The 19,589-nt window shown below is 46.1% G+C and overlaps 1 protein-coding gene across 1 annotated transcript; it reads right to left on the reverse strand.

Moving 5' to 3' along the window:
- Nucleotides 1-3,400: 3,400 nt before the first annotated feature.
- GORASP2 (golgi reassembly stacking protein 2) lies at nt 3,401-16,345 on the reverse strand. Its single transcript, XM_088519428.1, has 10 exons — nt 16,216-16,345; nt 10,800-10,880; nt 8,500-8,703; nt 8,028-8,114; nt 7,442-7,572; nt 6,764-6,896; nt 6,519-6,642; nt 6,069-6,155; nt 5,015-5,125; nt 3,401-4,226 (listed from the first exon to the last, which is right to left on the reverse strand). The coding sequence occupies exons 1-10, from the start codon at nt 16,276-16,278 to the stop codon at nt 3,907-3,909; spliced, it is 1,341 nt and encodes a 446-aa protein (XP_088375554.1). The 5' UTR covers nt 16,279-16,345; the 3' UTR covers nt 3,401-3,906.
- Between the last annotated feature and the right edge of the window lie 3,244 nt (nt 16,346-19,589).

Raw genomic sequence — 19,589 nt, forward strand, 5'->3', positions numbered from 1 at the left:
TAGAGACTCAGCTGAGCTAAATATTTTTTTTGTTGTTGTTTTTTCCTAAGACCAATTCTTCCGCCTTTGTTTTATATATAATAAATATATATGTGCGTGCACACACACACACACATGTGCATACATGTGCATATATATGTGTGCATAGGCGCATATATGTGATATACATCTATGCAGATACTCATATTTTATATGTTATGTATATATGTATGCATGTAGGTATAAACAAATGGGCAGATACCTGTATACAGCGCACACAGATATACACCTGTTAGAAATCCTGGGGGAGTGGGTGTGTGTAGCACCCATGCGGCTCCCCACACGCTGGGGCCGGGTCCATCCCGGTTAGGAGGCACCATGAGGCCGGGGCCCGGTGCCCTTTGGCAGCCTCTCGTGCTGCAGCTGCCTTGGGTGTTGCAGCCAAAACACGGGTGGTGCTGGGAGAGGTCGGGGGGGGGGCGGGGGGGGGGGGGCAGCATCAGGTCAGTAAGTGCCCCAGCTTGCTGGGGCGGGGGGGATCTGGCTACGCAATGGATTTGCCATCGGCCATGTCGCCGCCGGGCTCCTGGCCCCGCGTGCACGGGGCAGCCCGGGGACATTTTGGGCACAGCCTACATCTGTCCTTCCCTTCCTTTCATCCCTCCTGCCCTTCCTTCCTTTTCCTTCTTTTCTTCCTCCCACCAGCCCTCCCTTCCTTCCTCCCGCCCTTCTTTCCTCCTTCCCCTCTTCCTTGCTTCCCTTCCTCCTGTTCCCTTCCCTTCCTTCGTCTCTTCCTTCCCTCCCTCCTTCTCTAGCTCTATCTAAACCTAAAAGTGTGGATGTGGGTGGCCGATGGCGGCAGCGCCTGCAGGGCAGGTGGTGACCCTGAACACGTTTCTTTGCCTCGCACAGCCCCATCCTGCTGTGTGGCAGAGGGACACAAACCCTGCCGCACTGGAGCCTGGCTGAGCCCTACCCTGCCCCTTCCACGTAATTCCACAAGTATCGGTTACATCCCGGGCAGCCAGGCCCCTCAGCCGGCGCTGGGTCAGGCTTCGCGCTGACACACTGGCCCTGCCGCACGGTCAGCAAAACCCCGCAGTTCGGGGCCAGCCCGGGCTCAGCTCAACCTGCCGCACACGGCGCGGGTCCCAGAGCCACCCGCGAGCCCTCCCCGCGCGCCGGGCGCCCTCCCGCCGCTCCAGGGCGCTTTGGGCCGGCGCGGGCACCACCCTGCGCGCGGCGCTGCAGGGCGCCATCTTGTGGCACCGGGCAGCGCCCGCTGGGGCCGGCACAGGCCCTGAGGCGGCCGCGCCGGTGTCTGACGGGAGGGACGGGAAACGAGGCTGGAAAACGGCCCGGGCTGCAGCAGCCGGCGGCGCTGTAGAGCTCTTTAGAGCTCTGCCACGGCGCTCGCCGGCGGCCCCGGCAGCCACGGGCTCTGCTCAGCCCCGCTCCCGCTCACCGGGGAGGCGGCCGAGCTGCCCCTGCTGAGCCGGCAGCTGAGCCGCTCGTGTGTAACGTAACTGCGGCTGGGTGAAAACACAGCACGGACGCAGGGCTACAAGGCCCGCGTGGCGCTCAGGCTCCTGGTGCATCTGGCACCCTCGTCCCTCCTCACGCTCTTTTGAGGGGGGAAGGCATTGAGAGACTTCTACGGCTGTTTGAGTGTAAATGTGTTAAAGTCGAGAAATCAGATGAGACAGAGACACGGAGCAGGCAAGTAAGGTAAGGCATGAGAGCAAGCAGGACTTTGCTTTTTTTTTTTTTTTTTTTTTTTCCTTTTTTCTGGAGCAGGAGGGAACTTCCGTTTTTATGTTTTAGCTAGAAGATTATAGCTTAGCTTGCGCATGTGATTCAGCTCCAAGCCTGAAGTCATGCAGGTCAGCTGAGGGCTGCATCTAAGCACTGCCTTGCTTCCACCACTTTCCTGTTCCCCCAAAGGCTGGACACCTAAAGCTGCCTTATGGCCCATTCTTGCCTGCTACCAATCTTACAGGATTCCCTACTACTACAAACGAGAGCAGAGGAGCTGCAAGAGCCTGGGCCTTTTCAGTAGAAAGCCTAAAACCGGCGCGGGAGCTCCAGCCATGGCAGGGCGACACGACAGCCCTTGCTGCCTGGGCCAGGGAGCTGCCAGCGCTGCTGCCTCAGGGCCCCCGGTTCGCGCAGCACCCAGCAAGGGTTGCTCTAAACCCCCATGACAGGACATCAGCGATACCCTCTGAGGCTGGAGGAGGGCTCCAGGCAGGGACACGTGTATAGAAGTTGGTGAAGGGCTGTGAAGGTGTGAGCATATGTAGAGCACGGGTCCAAAGGCTGCCCTTGCACACAGCAACGAGGAACCACCTTAATTCTCATTCCAAGGTTTAATTGGGAAGTATGCAACACTTGCAATACAGAGCTGTCTCAAAAATCCTTTCTGAGAATAGCAAGTTCCTTAATACCGAGGGCAGAGGGACTGTAGCCTCCAAGCAGTTGAGAAAAACAGCACCATGTGGAACAGAAAAACTTTCAGGCTCTGTCTTTGCTACAGGCCTTAGAAGAAAGGCCTAGAAGTGGGAAGGAAACGTGTGTTAAGGGGCTAGAGGAATGACAAATAGCCAAGCATTAGAGATGAGTCAGGACAGCAGGCATGGAAGGTCTGACCTGTACTAACTCTCTGAGGAGTAACAGCAACAAGGAGATGCAGCCCCTCTTGCCAACGCTCCTCAGGGCACACCAGGATATCGACAGAAATGATGCAGGGGGGCGAGACTGACCACAGCATCAACACAAGCATTACATGAAACCCAGCAGGGGGGAAGGCCTGGAGTAGCAGGGACTTCCTCCCCCTGCACTGCAAGGTAAGAAAGCAGCACCTGGCATGAGGCACAAAGCAGCTCCTAGGAGGTAGCTCTGCTTTAGGAAGGGGACAGCTGGACATCAGCAAGGGGAAGAACAATTTAATCTAGAATTTTCATCCTGAACATCAGCTAAAAAAGGGGCAGAAAAATAATAATAAAAAAAGCATGCACCAGATTCAGGCACCTTTCATGACCCATTGCTGCACTGAGCCTTAACTGCTAATAGTGGCCTGCCTGCCACTGCTCTATGTAGAAGCCCCGTTGCTGCTCTGTGCCCAAGAAGGCTGAATTAAATATAGTTAAATGAGGGTTTATGCACTAAAGAAATGTGCTATTTTGTCACACAAAGGGTAAAATTCCAGGAATTTATTGCTGTATGTATGCTTTATCCATTAGTTTGCCTTACATTAGTCATGAAGTGCCAAATCGTGTGCTACATTTAACATTTCCTCTATTCTCTTCCAAATGCCAGTGGGTGAGTGAAGCAGCACAGCAGCAGTCACAAAACATGGCTTGAGCATCTCTCAGGAGCTTAAAAAATAAAGATTTGTGTACAAGCCAAAGAAAGATGTCAGTTAACAGGTGACTCAGCATCTTTAATATCTTTAGGTGGAAGTTTTGCAAAGTTAAAATTTACAACTCAGACTGAACATTTTCATCCCCACTGTAGTAACAAGGTACTTGCGAAGAACAAGAACTATGGGATGTCAATGTCACACGCAAGAACTGCTTCATTTCCATCAGAAGCAAAGGTTGGTAATTTTAAGCAAGTGAAGGCCTAGCAGACTAAAGCTGTCAGCCTATATTAAAAACACATACCTCCAAGTTTGGCAGTGGAACTCTATTTACCACTTCAACTTTTTTTTTTTTTTTCTTTTTTTTTTGGTTAAGTACAAGTACTCTTCCTCCCATCCCACCAAGTACTTTATAAATCCCCTTTATTTTTATTATACCTCCATATTATTTACAGGACTCCTAGAGATTAAGTACAAACTAGTATGAAATTAATGATAGTTTGCTCTTCAAATATGTATCCCATGGCTAAATAAATACCAAGCCAATCCAATAGAGGCATCTGGAGTTATGATTCAGAAGCTTGTGTATCTGTGATTCCAGACGCTTTCTCATTAGCTGCAGAGGATTCACTTGATCTGTCAACAGCAGCTGCCGTGGACGCCAGGGCAGCGCTATCCAAGGTGAGCGCGGGGGTCTGTTCTACATTTACAGTAGTGCCAGGGTCAACGGAAAAGCTTCCTGCTTGGGTGACGGTGGGAAGCAAATCTGCAGGCACTGTGGATACCTCTGTGACCAAAGGGAGCAGAGGAACACACTTGGGTGGCATGGAAAGAGGTGTTATTCCCATCAGATTCAGAGGTGGCAAAGAAGGAAGGGAAGGCAAACCTAGAAAAGAAAAAATAATTTAAAAAACCGTTGAGACACTACAGGCCACAGACAGGTACAGAGAGATTCTGTGTTTAATTTTTTCTTTCTCTAATCCCCCATTCACTGGGAAGGAAAGTGCCTTTTAAACTCAGAGTGAGCATGATATACCTGCTGATTCAGCATGTTAGTTTCAAAGCCTGTTCAAATTTGAAATCCAAAAAGTATCAATCTGAATAGAGTGAAGCTTGCTTCCTTGTACATACTGATGTTCCCCTCTCCAGATGACTGTCTAACATGTCATCGGGATTGACTAGTGTTTCTGGCGTTCATTTAAATTGCCAGAGACAAGAAGTTAACAAGAATTTTATTCCACATAAGCTTCCAATTTTATATTTTGTTTGCTCCGAGTGCACCTTCAGCAGTTTTGTTTTATTTGCTACCATAAATCTAGTATTAGTTGGTACATTTTGGCATTCAATCAGGGTGTTTCGACCTCCTTGGCCAGTAAACACCTCATTTTCTTCTTCCCATAAAACTATCAGCTTTCATTTTTAGCACTGGACAATCTCTTCTTAGATCGTAAATCAGGTAATGTAAGATGAACCGACTAAACACAGGCATAGACTTAGTATTAGATTATCCTGAAAAATATTCCTTGTCTAGCCAGTCTGGGCGCTACTGCCAACTTGTGTCTCGGGCAAACATTCCATCATCTCTCGCAGGAGTCCCCCACATGAAGCTGAGAGCTGGCACTAAGGCAGGGATCAGCGCGGGGAGCTCAGCGTTCCCGCGGCAGCAGCCCCTACCCGGCTGGATCATCTCGGGCAGTTCTGCCCCAGGGACGATGTGCGGGGCAGGTAAGTTGAGCTTGGACAGATCAGTGAGGTTGGGAAGCCCTGCTGGCAACGGCATCAGACCTAAGAGGAGAGCAGAAAAGTTACAGATGAAGGCTTGTCAGATTTGCTCTTTCAAATGTTTGAGTCGTAATGCAATATAAAATCTAAATGGTCAATAACATCTTCATTAGCAGATTTACAGATGCAAATGCAAATTCAACCTTCGAGTTATACAAGGAAAACAGTTGTCTATTGCTGGAAGTCAGGATTAGAAAATACCTAATCCCAATCTTTTATATTTTCCTCTGAGGGAAGTAAAATTGTACTTCAAGGAATGAAGCTTTGAATTCAAAGCTTGGCTTTTGACAAAGGCAGTTATTTCACTGCAGCGCAGTACCAGAAGCCTCCTGATCTGAATAGCAGCAGAGCTTAACAGGATGAAACAGAGAGGAAGACAGACATACTAAAGATCAGAAGTATTACTATTAGTCTTTTCTACTAGATTTATAAAAATATATGAAAAAGACAAGACAAAGTAATTTTCCTGGTTAGGAAAGACTGAATATACAACAAAGGCATAAAACAATAACAACACACTCCTATCAATGTGTTTACTGTGGAACATTTTTCCTCCCCTGGTTTTCCTCTTTTAGGAGAGCTACATTTCTGTGACAGCAGCTTTCTTCTTACTTTGTGTTTAGTTCAGGGAAAACTAAGTCTGAAATAAGTCTTAATGCTACAGCAATGAGAAGGAGACAGAGAAAGTCTTATGCCTGGCCACTGTACGAAGATTTTTTTTTTTTTAATACAAAAGCTTTTACTTTCCTGTGAATTAGCCAAAATATATGTTCATTCTTAAAGTTGTAAAGGTTGTGCAAAATTTTGAACATGAAATGCTTGAGATGCTATTAAAGTAATTTTTAAAAAAGGTCACAACAGAAGAGGCAGACCTCTTCCATTTTTCCCTGAAGTGTTTTTCTTTTGTCTTGTTTTAGAGAAGTTGTAAGAAATGTTACCTACTCACCTGGTAATGTCGTTGCTGGGTTAACTGGTGGCACAGAAGCCAGGGATGGACTGACTTGTGGTGGTAGCAAGGGAACTGTTGGAACCCCTGGAGGGGCAGAGAGAAAAACAACCACCAGTCATGTCACGTTTGTAACACTTGAGTTCCCTTCCTCAGGGGAATGAAAATAAATAAATATTAGCTTATAGGACAATTAATACTTGCCTTAAACAATTAACTATAAAATGATGACCGAGAGAAGGAGTAGTTGCTTGGAATTATTTTGTGTGCAAGCAGGGCACAGTATATTACTTTTAGTGTTTCTTTAGTGTAATCTTAGTGTTTGGGAAAAGTTTTGGGAAGAAGTTTACTTTACAACCACCACTTCCTATTCAGTTGACAGGAACATTTGTGAATCCAGAAGAGTCAAAATGCCCACGCGTTTCTGAAGTTAGTGACTTCCACACTAACCTGTACTGAGAACGTTACTGACAGCAGTTGAGGGTGAACTAATGGAAAGTCCTGAAAGACTCTGCTCAAGTCCTGCTGAACCAGGGGGTAATGTGGGTGAGGGACTGACTGATGACAGCTGAACCTTAATTAAGGGGAGAAAAAAAAATTACACCATTAGGGATTTTGCTCCCACAGAACTAATAAAAACAGAAAAACCACAAAACAATCCATTTTACCAAGGCAAAGAACAGATTACAAGGTACCTCTGTAAAGCCATCTTTGAGGGGACTGAGTGATGCACTAGGCAACTGTCCTGGGAGAGAAATTTTCTTTCCTTCTTCAAATGGCCGTGTAGGTATCCTATGCAAATAGCCATAGCCAATGCCACAGCCTAGGCTTTAAAATATAAGCATTTAAAAGTCAGTGAAACTGCTCAAGCAGTGTGGATACCATAGCAAGCCATGCATAAATGACTCAAGATGTTCTGTTCAACTGCATTGAAAAAGATAAATATTGCTTCATTTTCTATAAATAAATAGTAGTAGATAACTGGAAGGAAATTCTGTAGTTGTTAGCAATAATCATGTAGCCAAACCAAACCCAACTTTAGTGTTATGCGGGACAAGCAGCTAGATAGCTTACAATTCAACCTGGCCTGTAATTTGCAGGCCTCTCTTCTGGCTACGGCACAGTACTTCCCGGATACATCACAGTAACAGTTACCTGAAGTCTAATGCACTTTGTGCATTTTTGAACTAATTTACTTAAGAAATATCCCCACACACCTCCACTCCATTAGTAACTAAACCTGAATTTCAAGTATATAATTTGCCATATAACTACCTTTTTTGTCTTCACAGAGAACTTAACCCAGCAGCTTCTCGGCTAGCACTATAAGCAGCCACATTTTCCTCACCCTAGATAATACATTGTTTCCTTACCTGCCTTCTCCACCCCAGGCAGAGTTTGGAGTGATCACCACTTCTCGACAGTTATCTGTGTCTGTGTTGTACACATAAAGTTTTAATGGCTTCGCTTCATGTGTTTCAATAAGGGAGAAGAGATCTTCAGACTGTAAGAGAACAACAGTGCGTGAGGGCTCTTCCTCCTAACTGCAGCATGTGACACACGAGGGCTCATGTTCTTAGCACCAACCTCCTGTGCCAAAGGCAGGGAACTGCTGAGTATTTGTTGCACCGCTGCCACGTTATCGTAAGGACAACTTTAGCACTGTGTTGTGCTAACAACGCAGAAGACACATGGCAAACCTAGATTTTAAATCTCTTATTCAAAATTCTAATGTTAAGTACAAAAATAAAACTTCATATATGACTACATCAAGATATTTACAGGAGTTTTATTTCTAGAACTTCATTTAAGCACAATGAAGAGGCAGCATGCCCAAACTCCTTCTCTTCTGCACTAAGTTGCTTCCATTAGCACCAAACAGAAGCAGAATTTGGGATCTTTCCAGCTGCCCAGGTACTGCTTTTTAGTTTAAATATTTGAAAATCTTATTTATATTACCTCATTCATGACAGTATCTGCTCCAATGATATAGTCACTGTGAGGTCTAAGTCCAGCTAACGCAGCAGGAGAGTTTGGTTCCACTTCCTAGTTTGAAGACAGAAAGTTTCAGAACGTTACACAACTGCCCGAGTGAGCAAAGCAGCCGCACAGGTGCCTCAGATGCCGATTCAGACATACAAGACGGTGAGGTTCTTCATGAAATTAGTGCAACAGTCACTGAGCTAGTAAAACAGTGGCTAAAGGACAGTCTCTCCAGCTACTGTTGCAGCAATTCTGAATGTTGTGTAACACCACTAACTTCAAAGCAAGATTTGAAAACTTATGTGCATACAGTTCTATTTTAAAATTATTTCTGAAAACAAAGTGAGAAAACAGACCAACTTGACCTCAAGTTACTCTTCAGTAAATAGACCTTAAGAGTAAGCAGCACATTGTGCAGCAAGAAAATTATCTGAAAGTTTATACGCACCAAGACATGCCAGACATTCTCGTTGGCCCCGTCAAAGCTGCAGAAACGAATGCTGACGCCCAGCAGGCCCTGCCCACCCCACATGTTGCTGGGGGTCACCGACGTTTCTCTCAGTTCCAGGGTTTTGCTGCTGTACACCAGCATTTTTACAGGTTTTTCAACATTCGCTTTCAGCAGGTCCTTGAGCGTGTCATTGTCTTTATTCTGCAAGCATTCAAACAAAAGCTTGGTTTAGTGCTGAAACGCAGTAAGCGCCCAGTTTTCGAGCACCACTTGTGCATTTCAGCGATCCCATAAGCATTGCGCATTATCAGGATACATCCCCACAGCTATTTCATAGCAAGCTTGAAGTCCTTACCAATTCTGTGATACAATTTCAGAGGACCTTGAATTGCACAGCAACAAGTCTTCCTCTCCAAATATAAACATATATGTGTGTGTGTGTGTGTGTGTAAATAGGTATAAAAAATACAGTTAAACCTGCAACACGATGTGCAGGAACCTGACATTAAATATGGAGGTATTTGCCATTCATAGACTCAGTACCTGTAACAAAGCTCATATCCATAGCAGTAAACTTTCCTTATAGCCAAGTAGTTAATGACAGGGTTAATGTACTGACACACAAACTAACCAGAGGAACTTGCTTTTTTGGTACTCAGAATGCAGAGTGACACCACCTTGTGGAACTACAAAAAAACAGTGAAAGCAGGAGCAGCCAAGCACACGGCATGAAGCTGCGTTTGCCAGCAGATACTGGGGACGCCTGCGCTGCAAGGGGAGCAGAGGACAGGGATGGAGCTACCTCCACAACTGGAGGCAGCACATGGTCCCCATCTGGGACCACAGGGAAGCTGCACGGCCCAGAGACATCTGGTCCAGACTCAGCTGCACCCCACGTCATGTCTGGGTTATGTTTTATCAGAATGCCACATTTCACACATGTTGCCCTGATTTAGCTTAACAATTCTAATGCAGTGTTGCCTTGTGTGATTTAGATACAGCCTGTTCCAAAGGTAATCCAAATCTTTATTTTTTTTTAAGTAATTCTTTGTTTAATTTAAAATGCTAGCAAACTGACTCGGAAGAGCAGTTTTAAAATATATATACATATCTGCTGTAGAGTAACAGAGTTTGGAAAGAGGACTTCAGTCAAACCCTAGCACTTTCAGCTCCAGAGAACCAAAAGATGAATTAGACTGCGGTACATCTTTTGCAGGCTACAAAACGCTGACAATTACTTTCAAAACTTATCTCTTAAAATGAGTTTCTGATGCTGTTGACTTTAAGTGCTTGTACTTTAGCTGGACACACAAAAAGAAAGGAATGCCAACACAAACATAGCACTCACATAGTCTCCAATGCTTGCAAATCTGGGTTGAAAGCTTGGGTAAATATTAACTCACCATCACATATTACAAACACTGGGCAACAAGATAAACACTGTAAACAGACACTTTCCTTTCAGAAGCTTCATCTCCTGTAGCAACAACTGCAGGTCATGAACAGCAGGAGCAAAAAAAAAAAAAAAAAAAAAAGGGCAGGGCAGGGTGCAGGGGGCAGAACTTCCAGGCTAACCTGACTTTCAGTGACAAACTCTCTGCTTTGTCCTGAAGCAAAATTCCAAATCCTTGAGAACTGTGTAAGATAAAATATTTCTATTTCCTACCTAGCTCTTTCTTTGGCAGGGCAGAAGAAAGTACGAACAAGCTCAGGAGAGTATGACTAGCCCTTGTTCTTCCATTTTGACCAACTCCGGTGCCAAATGGTTTTTTAAAGCAACTGCAGGGCCTACTTCATACACCTCATAAGGACCAAACCTCGTCGGGGATAGCGGGTGTCCCCTCAGCAGAGATGAGCACAAGCCGGCACAGCCCCAGCTCCTCACGCTCCGACAGCTCCCTACCGCTCTGCGCAACAGCCTCCTCGCAGGACTGCTCTGCAGCTAACAGCCTCGGCGACAGCTCTTTGAGGCAGCCTGTTCCAACTGAAACAAGCTCACGAGCGTCCGCACGGCTCTGCAGACAGACCCGAGGGGTCTAGCACAAGCAGCTAGAGGTGGGTCAGCAGGCAGCATCTTCTCCTGGTGCAGATGCGTGCACACAGCACAGCTCTCCGCACCCTTATTCTTCACCTTTTGATAGAAGTGTAACTAGGGGGTGTAAAACATTGGTTTCTGATGCAGTTAGGCATTCCCCTTTAAGGATAAATATTTTATATACATTTTAATAAAACAAATGCATTAGTTCACCTTTAAAATCAGTTTCTCAATACACTGCTTGTATGCAGTCAGCACTTACCAATCTGGAACCGTTAATAGAGACGATAAAATCAAAGAAGGGCTCCAATCCCGCTCTATGTCCTGGTGAGTTCTCTTGTACCTATCAAAAAGTTAAAAAGAATTTAGTAAAAGGGACCAGTGCCAATTTCTACATTAGAATTACATTCCCACCTGTGCAAAACTGTAGTTCTAGAAACTACTGCTGTTTGCAGATATGATTTCTAACATTCAAACTAATACTTTGGACCAAACCCTTTTGGACCAAGCCCAAAAATAGGCTGAGGGGGATTTTATTTTTTTTTTAAACAACCATTCATTTAGTGAGTAATGAAACAACAGTTGCTACTCAGACAAGTGAGTAGCTTCAACAGCTGCAACAGATAATTGAAATAAATATCTAGTTTAAGGAGATTACAGTCAAACCACAAGCTTAATGAATTCTGAAAAAGCAGGTCAAAAAGCAAAATCTTTCCATAAGGTGCCAACACTGGACCTTGCTTTTCACCTTACTCTTATGAGAGGCAGCACAGACACATCTATGTAAGCGCTGGCTGTCATGTCACCAACAGTCTCCTGTTGACACTCGGAGAAAAAGAGGGCCCTATACAAGTTCTGATTCATCAACACTCCAAAAGCTGCAGGGAACAGACACATGCAATTTTGCAGCCAAAGCAGCTCAAATAACCCAATCACACCATTAGGACAGAGCCTAAGCAGTGGATATCCACTGCCCCCAGAAACTTTGGGTCTACATATAATTACCAAGAGAGGAACTCAGAAGTATTTTGCCAGTATTGTTTTTTCACTGTTATATGTAATGCCAACAGTAACTGCAATATGAAGTTCTATCAATCTTTCCCTATAGCCTCTAGAGTAAAGGGGAGAGCTTCCTTTACTTTTCAGATGTTACTGAAGACACTTACTTTACCCAGTTACCCACTGCCTTTTTCATGTTATATTCACCTTTCAAAAGATTTACAACTTAAGCCTTTTCACTGTAGATTATTTTAGTCTGTCATACCTGGTACAAAACAGGCAGTTTATTCAATGCCTGTCCAATTCTGCAGAAATCAACTTCATATGACTTGTCTAGAACAAAATACTCTAATATGCAAAATAGTAGACTTGACATCTACAAAACCTTCCTCTTAGAATCTGTTTACCTGCTTAACATATTCACAAAATCAGAACCTAGAAAAAAATCCAGATTACATGAGGGAAGTTTTCTGTAAGGAATGCCAGAACCTTAGAATATTAGTGCCACATAAGCCAAAGATTCATTAGAGGATAACCTGGAATCATTAGTTCTGCAGTCACATACACTGACTGTTAGCAAACTTCTGTAAAGTAGCAAAAAGCTACAACATCAGTCCCAGTCAATAGCCACCAATGCAGGCAGCAATAGCAGCACAGAATCCCTCATTTGTCACTTCTAACTGGAACCTGAGGCGGGTCTGTAGAAGCAGCCTTTAAGATGCTTTCATGCTCTGTGGAAATAATTTTCTGTAGAAATAAGGATGTAAATATTCTCCCCACATATCAAGCATTAACTGCTCTCAGTCTACCCACAGCTCTCAGTCACTCAAAGCAACCTGCAGCCTGGCTGACTAAACCCAAAGTAATTGCCTCCATGCTACTAATTCAACATGCTGGTACAGGACATCTCTAGCCAAGAGCAACAAGAGACAGGAGAGCCAGCTGGGTAACAGGCAAAAGCAGGAGCTGAGCCTCCCCTCTGACGCTGGCTGTGTGCGAACACTGTGCACGTGGCTTTCACTTTAGTGGGCTCTACCCAGGGCCAATTAAGCACCACATATTAAACTACCAAGAGTGTAGAGCTACCCTCAAAGCAGTCGCTGCAGGCAGAAGCTTTAGCTTATGAAGAGAGTCACAAAGAGCCCAAGAGATCCTGGATGGGATAACTTTAGTCAAATGTAGACAGCACTTGCTTACTATCTACGCTGAGCTTTCCTGCCCTTAAATAAATGGTTTCACAAGAGCGGAATTAAGGAACTCTGTTTTTCTGGGTCATGCTCCCTAACTGCTTCCTCAGGCTTGCAGCTTCTCTTGCAGTCAGTGACTCAGACATGTCCTACAAGGGGGCTTCTCTAGGACCTGGCAGAGGAGGAGCTCAAGCTGTTTGCTGCCTTTCCCTCCGTTCAGGGAGGTAACGTGAAAGCACCTAAGGGAGTCTCTCCCATAACACCAGTCACTTCAGGTTGAACTTCTTGTTTCTCATGAACATGGCAAAGTGAAGCTGCCAGGCAGTTTCAGAAGTTATCGCAAGAGCAAGAATTATAAACACAAAGCATCTCCTGGCAAACCTTATTTCATTAAGAATTTATTCAGACAGCACACCGGACTGCTAAACACGGATACACCCCACAGCCTTGAAATTTTGAGAGGACAGACTTGAGCTGCAGAAGCACCAGTAAGTACCCAGAGACTTCCCTCCAGTTCTAGGTGAACCACCACGAAAGCAAACCACCCCCACCCTCCCTGCCACAACACCCACCCCTCACATGGGAGAGATCACATCCTGAACACCAGAAGCCGACAGCGACCGGTGTTCGATAAGGTAACCTTCTAAAACTAAAAGGAGCACTTACGGTATGAGTTGCATATGCTCAGCATCCATAGCATCACACCCACTGACTCCTGAGGTGCACAGACCTGGTACTCTACATACAATTCTCACAGTGTCCAAAAGTACCTAAGTGACTGTAAGAACTTCCAAGTTCTAAACAATTAGTTGGAAAGAAATTTCTTGCATTGCTCAACAGCCTCCCCAGTCCACCAGAAACGTGTACACCTGCCCCGTGCTATCTGAACGTGGGCAGGTCAGGAAGGCCAGCAAGTTGCACCTGAAAATAACGAAGCTCCTGGGGGGTGCATGGATTTGTAAGAGTTTTGCAAATATAAGCACAGAGCTGCATGCCTGTTGCCACAGTTCCTCATGCTGTGGTGCACAGGTTCAGTCACAAAAAGTTTATGTTTCCCTAGTTTGCCCAGGCCCAGCTTCACTGATTAAAAAAAGATGTTTTTGTGTTTGCCAGTCCCAGAAGTGGCAAGTTCATTCAACATGAAATTTCTCCTCCTTAAAGAAATGACATGCTCACCCTTCATGCTAATGACACCGACACTACGCAGTTTTTGTGATACCATCCTACTTTGAGCCAGCTGACTGCACAGCTCTCTATCTTCATGCAGTGCCAAGCACAATACAGCTCTCCCAAGAGCATGGCAATAAAAGGAAACTGGGAAGCTTTGGAAACACAAGGGCACATAAATCTTTCTATTAATGACAGAAATAAAACTCCATTTATCCATATTTAAATTCTAGGTGTCACAAGCAATCTGGCTTTGTGCAGTTTTTCTATATTTCCCACCCAAAAAAAGTGGTCTGTACCTTGCCTTTGTAATTGAGTAAGGGTCAAGAAATAACCAAGTAATCCAATTACTCACTTGTAGTGAGGGAGGTCACATGTGGCCAGACAGCTCCCCTGAGAAGGCCAGATGCGGCACCGGGGGAATCGGCGGTTGGCATCTAAATGTACTCCTGCTCTGGCTACAGTAGCATAAACGCTATGGGGGGACAGGCTGAGCTGACCCCTAGCAAAGGGACAGTGCTGCCCCATGCAGGTACCTGCTCACGGCGGCTGGAACACAAGTTGGAGAAGCGGCTTCCAAGCTCACAAGACAGCTCTAATTCGGTGCACAAAAACCTTTGGCAAGCTTTCTGCCAAACACAGTTGCTCCATGGTAAAACACTGCAGCACTTTTACACTGAAGACTGGTAAACAGACTCTCAAGAATAAGGTTTGGGGAAATCTCTAGCTTTGAGTATGATGCACTAAGGTAAAACAACACACACACACACACACACACAGAGGGAGTTAGAGAGAGTATATTTTAATACACTGGGCTCAAAACTGCAGTGGTTCAGAAGAACCTCTGCAAACTAAAGTTTGTTTGAAATGTCAGGCAGATGGCCAGAATAGAGCAACAACATCAGCTCTCTAGTCTCGTCTTCTATCATAAACATATCACATCCTTAAGAACCTTTCTAACCACCCAAAAACTGCAAATCATGCAGCACCTGCATTGCTTCAGAATTCCTGATACAAAATGTTTCAAGTCCATTAATTTCAATTGTTCTTCTAAGATGATAACAATAAGGCAATTGCATTTTTAAAGATATAATCTTCAGCTAAATATTTTACAAACCCATGAATCACAACATCATCACTACCTTAACTGGCTGTCCACATACAATCTAACTATTGAATAAAATTGCATTTTTATTTAAATATCCTCTTGGAAAGTATTTACTTGTTGTTAATCGTCACTTACTGAATGCAATTACAATCTTTGGGGATAAAATACAGGAAAGTTCTACATACCATTACTCACATTTTTTTTCTATAGTTTGCCAAGGCAGAGTTACCAGCCTGAGCACAAGCTCATTCAGCCTGACCACAGATAGGTGAACTCCTGCCTCCACCGGTACTTACTTAAAGCCCAGCCCTCATCCCAGCCAGGTTACACAAGCCCTGAGAATACTCAGGCTCCCATCTCCACCCTTTGTATGCAGAGGAAAAAACAAACAAACAAACGACCCTTCAGTATTTTGCCTCACATTACCAGCTGGCATCTCTATACCACATTAATTCAATATAAACTTTGCTGGCAGCCCAATATACCAAAATAACTTGGCTGGTCTAAAACAAGCCCCTGGTCTAAAACAAGCCAAATATTTCAGTATTTTGAATGCTGTGCTCACACAGCATAAACATCTTATTTGTTTATCACTTACACTCTACAGAGCCCACAGATGACCTTCTCTCTTGAGAAGGGATCGATTCTAATCAGGTGACACCTACTCATCACAAACTTGTTTCTTAAAGTGCATAAAAGGGACCTCATATTTGAGAGCTACCCAACCGAAGGGTGACAAGCTGCCAAGAAACACAATACGTTTAGGTGTTTGATCTTCCTTAATAGCGTCTTTGAGGAGATTTCCTATCTCTCCGGGCCCGCCTCGCCCGCAGCGCCGCTCGGTTGGAGCTCGGGCGGGCGCCCGGCCCGACCAACGCGGCACGGCTGGAAGCGCCGCGGGCCCGGAGTGCTCCCAGCCCAGTCCCCGCCGGGTGCCGCAGCCCGGGGCTGGCTCGGGTCGCCCGCGGCCCCGGGAAGCAGCGCCGCCTCCCCGGCCCATCCCGCCACGGCCGCACCCGCCGGGCTCCCGTCTCCCGGCAAGGGCAGGACGGGGCGGGCGCGGCGACTCGGGGCTGCGGCCGGCAGCCGCCCTGCCGCGCGGCGCTGCGGCCGAGCGGGACCGCGAGAAACGGGCAGAGGAAGCGCCCGGCGCAACGGCCGCGCCGGCCCAACGGCTGCCCAGATTCAACGGCCACCCGGGTTCAACGGCCGCTCACCCGCAGCACGTGGTAGCCCTCGGTGCCGCCGCCGGGGATGGGCAGGCTCTGCGAGGCGCCCATGGCCGCGCCGCGGACGTGGCACTGCCGCCCGCCGCCTCGGCACGGGCGGGGGCCGCGCGCCGCGCATGCCGGGAGCGCGCCGCAGCGCCCCCTGTCGCCGGAAGTCGCGTCACCACCGTGCGGCGGGCAGGAGGGGCAGCCGTACGGTGGCCGCCGTAGGACACGGGCCGCCCTCCGGGCTCCGGAGAAAGCGAGGCCTTACGGCGGCCGCGAGGGGTCAGGCCGCGCGCGGCGGGACGTCCTCGTGCAGCGGCGTGGGCAGGGCCGGGGCAGGGCCGAGGTGCCGCGCGGGGCCCCGGGCAGCCCGCGCGCTGCGGCGGCTCCCGGCCCCTGGGCCCATCCCTGCAGGGAGGGGAGACCTCTCACCGGGGCGCCGAGGTCACCAGCCGACTTTAGCAATGCGGCAACAGCATTTGTTAGCGCAGTGCAACACGCTGCTTAAACGTGTCCAGTTTAGCCCAGAAAGGGACTTGAGATTGACATGATTAGAAGCCTTTACCCCATTTTATTTATTTATTTGCACTAACTTCCCACCGTGTCCCCGTGGTGTTCCCTGGCCAATGTGGGAAGCCTTGTGGCTCTCTTCAGGAGTCACCCAGTGGTGCCCGGGGCCGTGGGTCTCCCTGTGCGTGGGGAGCTGTGCTGTACCCCCTGCTCCCGGCGGGACACGTGGACGGTGTTACTGCACTGCCCGACTGCTGCACACACGGGTGCGTGAAAGAAGAGCCACCCAGAGAAGGCTAAACTGTACCAGATTAATCGAATCTTACATCTCCATGCATACGCTGCTTCGATTTTGGAGAAAGTTCAAGACCATATTAATTTTGTTTGTTTTTAAAGCTTCATCATGGACAGCAGCATATCATGGAGGAATGGGGACAGCCGCTGTGCTGCACTGCCCTTGGTCTAAAGCCCCTACAGGACCCATGTCTGGAGACAGACTGCTCCCCGCTGTCGTTCCTCGCAGCCTGTCGGAGAGGTTCCTGCAGGACATCTCTCCCTGCGCTGCTGGGAGGGTGCTGCCAATTTTGTACATTGCTTGTAGGTTTTCTGTGGCCAAGGCACACTTACACCTCAGCAGAGGTTACTGTAACTTCAGCACTATGTTACAGTGCAACACACTGTAAAGCACCTCTTAGAAGTCCTTTGCCATTTGATTAAAGCTGCTAAAGAAAAGCTCTGAACTTTCCGTCTTTCTCTGTGAAAATAGATAGATATCTATTATTCCAAGTTTAATATTTCTGTCCTTGAAAAGTTGCTATTCTGGTGAAAATATGAGTTTTCATACTTGCTATTGCCTGCCTGCAGGTGGTGAACCTAGAAAGACTCAGCCATATATTGTCCTTGTTAATCATTCAGGACAATCCTTCCAGAGAAATGTTAACCAGGCACCTCTCTGGAGTCATTGGCTGCATGCATGCAGATCTGAGACGCTTTTTCTCAGTAAAATTAGCTTTACCACAGCATATTAGCTTCCAGACAAAGTGCAGTCTTCACATTAACTCCTTTTGGGTTGTTCCACTTAGGTGATGAAGGATGTTCACTGTACATGTCCATTGATTTCCATTAAGGGCTGAACTAAAACTCCAGATTTATGTGAGGGATTGTTTTTGAACTTGGTCCAAAGTTGTACAGACGATAGCTAGTCTATAAGGAAAGAGCAACATTTAAAATCCTCTTAAGTAAAAAGTGCACAAAACTTACATAAGAATTTTGTTCCATACAATAAAATTGCCTGAAAGTGTCAGTTAGGAACTAATAACAACAAGCTGTGTTTGTAGAAATTAACAAACAAATATAAACTACCTGTTCCTTTCTGTGTGTATCTCAGAAGCTGCATTTCAAAAGTAATTAAAGTTAATGAGCTGTGCTTTGTGGTAGAATCACGAAAACTTAATTGGGATAATTAGTTGTGAAATGGCAAGTGCATCCTCTTGGATAACAACATGTTGTCATTTGACAAGAGTAATAATGAATTTCCTAAATAAATCAGGGCCCTTCTAAGATGTTATTAAAATAATGAAATAGAAGCCACACATATGTGCAAGTGATAAATTATTAGTTTGAAGCCTGCATACAACTGTGAGCAAGATGGATGTGGAAGTGGCCTTCTTGAAACTGTCAGTGAAGGTCTTGGCTAGGAGCCAGTTCACAACAGTTGAAGCAGCCACATCTGACCTTTGAACACAAAATGCTGCAGACACTTCTAGTGCAGGCCTGAGCAAAGAGCAGAAAATACAGAGCTGAAAATGGTTGAAGAAAAATAGCAAGAAGTCCCTTCTTCATCCTATCTACTGTATTATTGGTGCTAAGCAGATAGAAATAAGGATGGACGGAGAGAGCAAATGATGGGTAGCAAGAATGGAGCTATCGAAACATGGTGTACAAACCGACCTGTTTGACCCAAAGCATTTAGAAGCTAAGACAGGCAGAAAATGACGATTTATTATAGAAATGACCCTAGAATCTAACACAGGGAAACATGACAGAATAAAACCTTTTTACGAATTATTAAGAATCAGTGAATAGAACAATTTTGTTTAATGGTTAATGGTGTCTTTAAAATTAAATTAAATGAATACTGCTATAGATATGTGATGGCCCCAATGGTTAAGGGTGTAAAAGGAATTGTCCCAGCGAATGAGTACTAAGGCAATATTTTTAGGCAGAATGGAGCAGCAGTGTCCAGTGATTGGGAAGAGGATGGGTCATGAGGTAGGTCTTGGTCTTAACATCTCTTTTTTTAATCAATGTATCATCTCGTTCATTCCTGCTGTGTGGATTGACTTGCGTGAGGAACTGCAGGTTGGAAGCTCTCCTCTTTGTGTCTTGTCTGATGCGTGTCTTAAGAACAGCTCATTGGTAAGTGGTGTCCAAGGGAGTTTAATCTCTCTTGCAAGCACACAAGGAGCAAACTGTGGCTACTTGGAAGGCATCCACTAGTCTGTGAACCCTAAATACTTCAAGTTTCACCCTAGCAGAGGACAGAAAGCACAGAACCTCCTGCTCTACCCCGTAAGTGTCTCTACCTTATGCAAATGCTGGGTAGAAGCCTGCAGACACATAGAAATCTTACACCCATCCACTGGTAGGGCTCACATTCACTGTCTCCAATCCTAGTGTAGGAACACAAGGTGTTTCAGGGCTGAGGTTGTCTATCTAATAAGTCAGGGATGATCAGCATGTGTGAGAGGTGAGAGGCTCAAGAACCTGTTCTTTATCTGCTGCTGGTGACAGCTGCAAAAAGGCCGGGCTGTTCTGGGCCTCAGATCATGTGTGAAATGTAAAGAGAAGTAACAGGGAATTGTTTT

This window comes from Tinamus guttatus, unplaced genomic scaffold, assembly GCF_059628265.1.
Source record: "Tinamus guttatus ecotype Peru unplaced genomic scaffold, ASM5962826v1 Tinamus_guttatus_pri_ptg000060l, whole genome shotgun sequence".
NCBI lineage: Eukaryota > Metazoa > Chordata > Aves > Tinamiformes > Tinamidae > Tinamus > Tinamus guttatus.

What these genes read in the sequence shown, in the direction of transcription:
- GORASP2 (XM_088519428.1), bottom strand. Translation starts at nt 16,278, where the DNA reads ATGGGCGCCTCGCAGAGCCTGCCCATCCCCGGCGGCGGCACCGAGGGC. An exon ending in AGGGCTACCACGTGCTGCGG is followed by an intron (nt 10,881 to 16,215) that starts GTGAGCGGCCGT and finishes ACTTTTTGATAG; the next exon opens with GTACAAGAGAACTCACCAGG. An exon ending in CAGATACTGTCATGAATGAG is followed by an intron (nt 7,573 to 8,027) that starts GTAATATAAATA and finishes GTTCTCTTACAG; the next exon opens with TCTGAAGATCTCTTCTCCCT.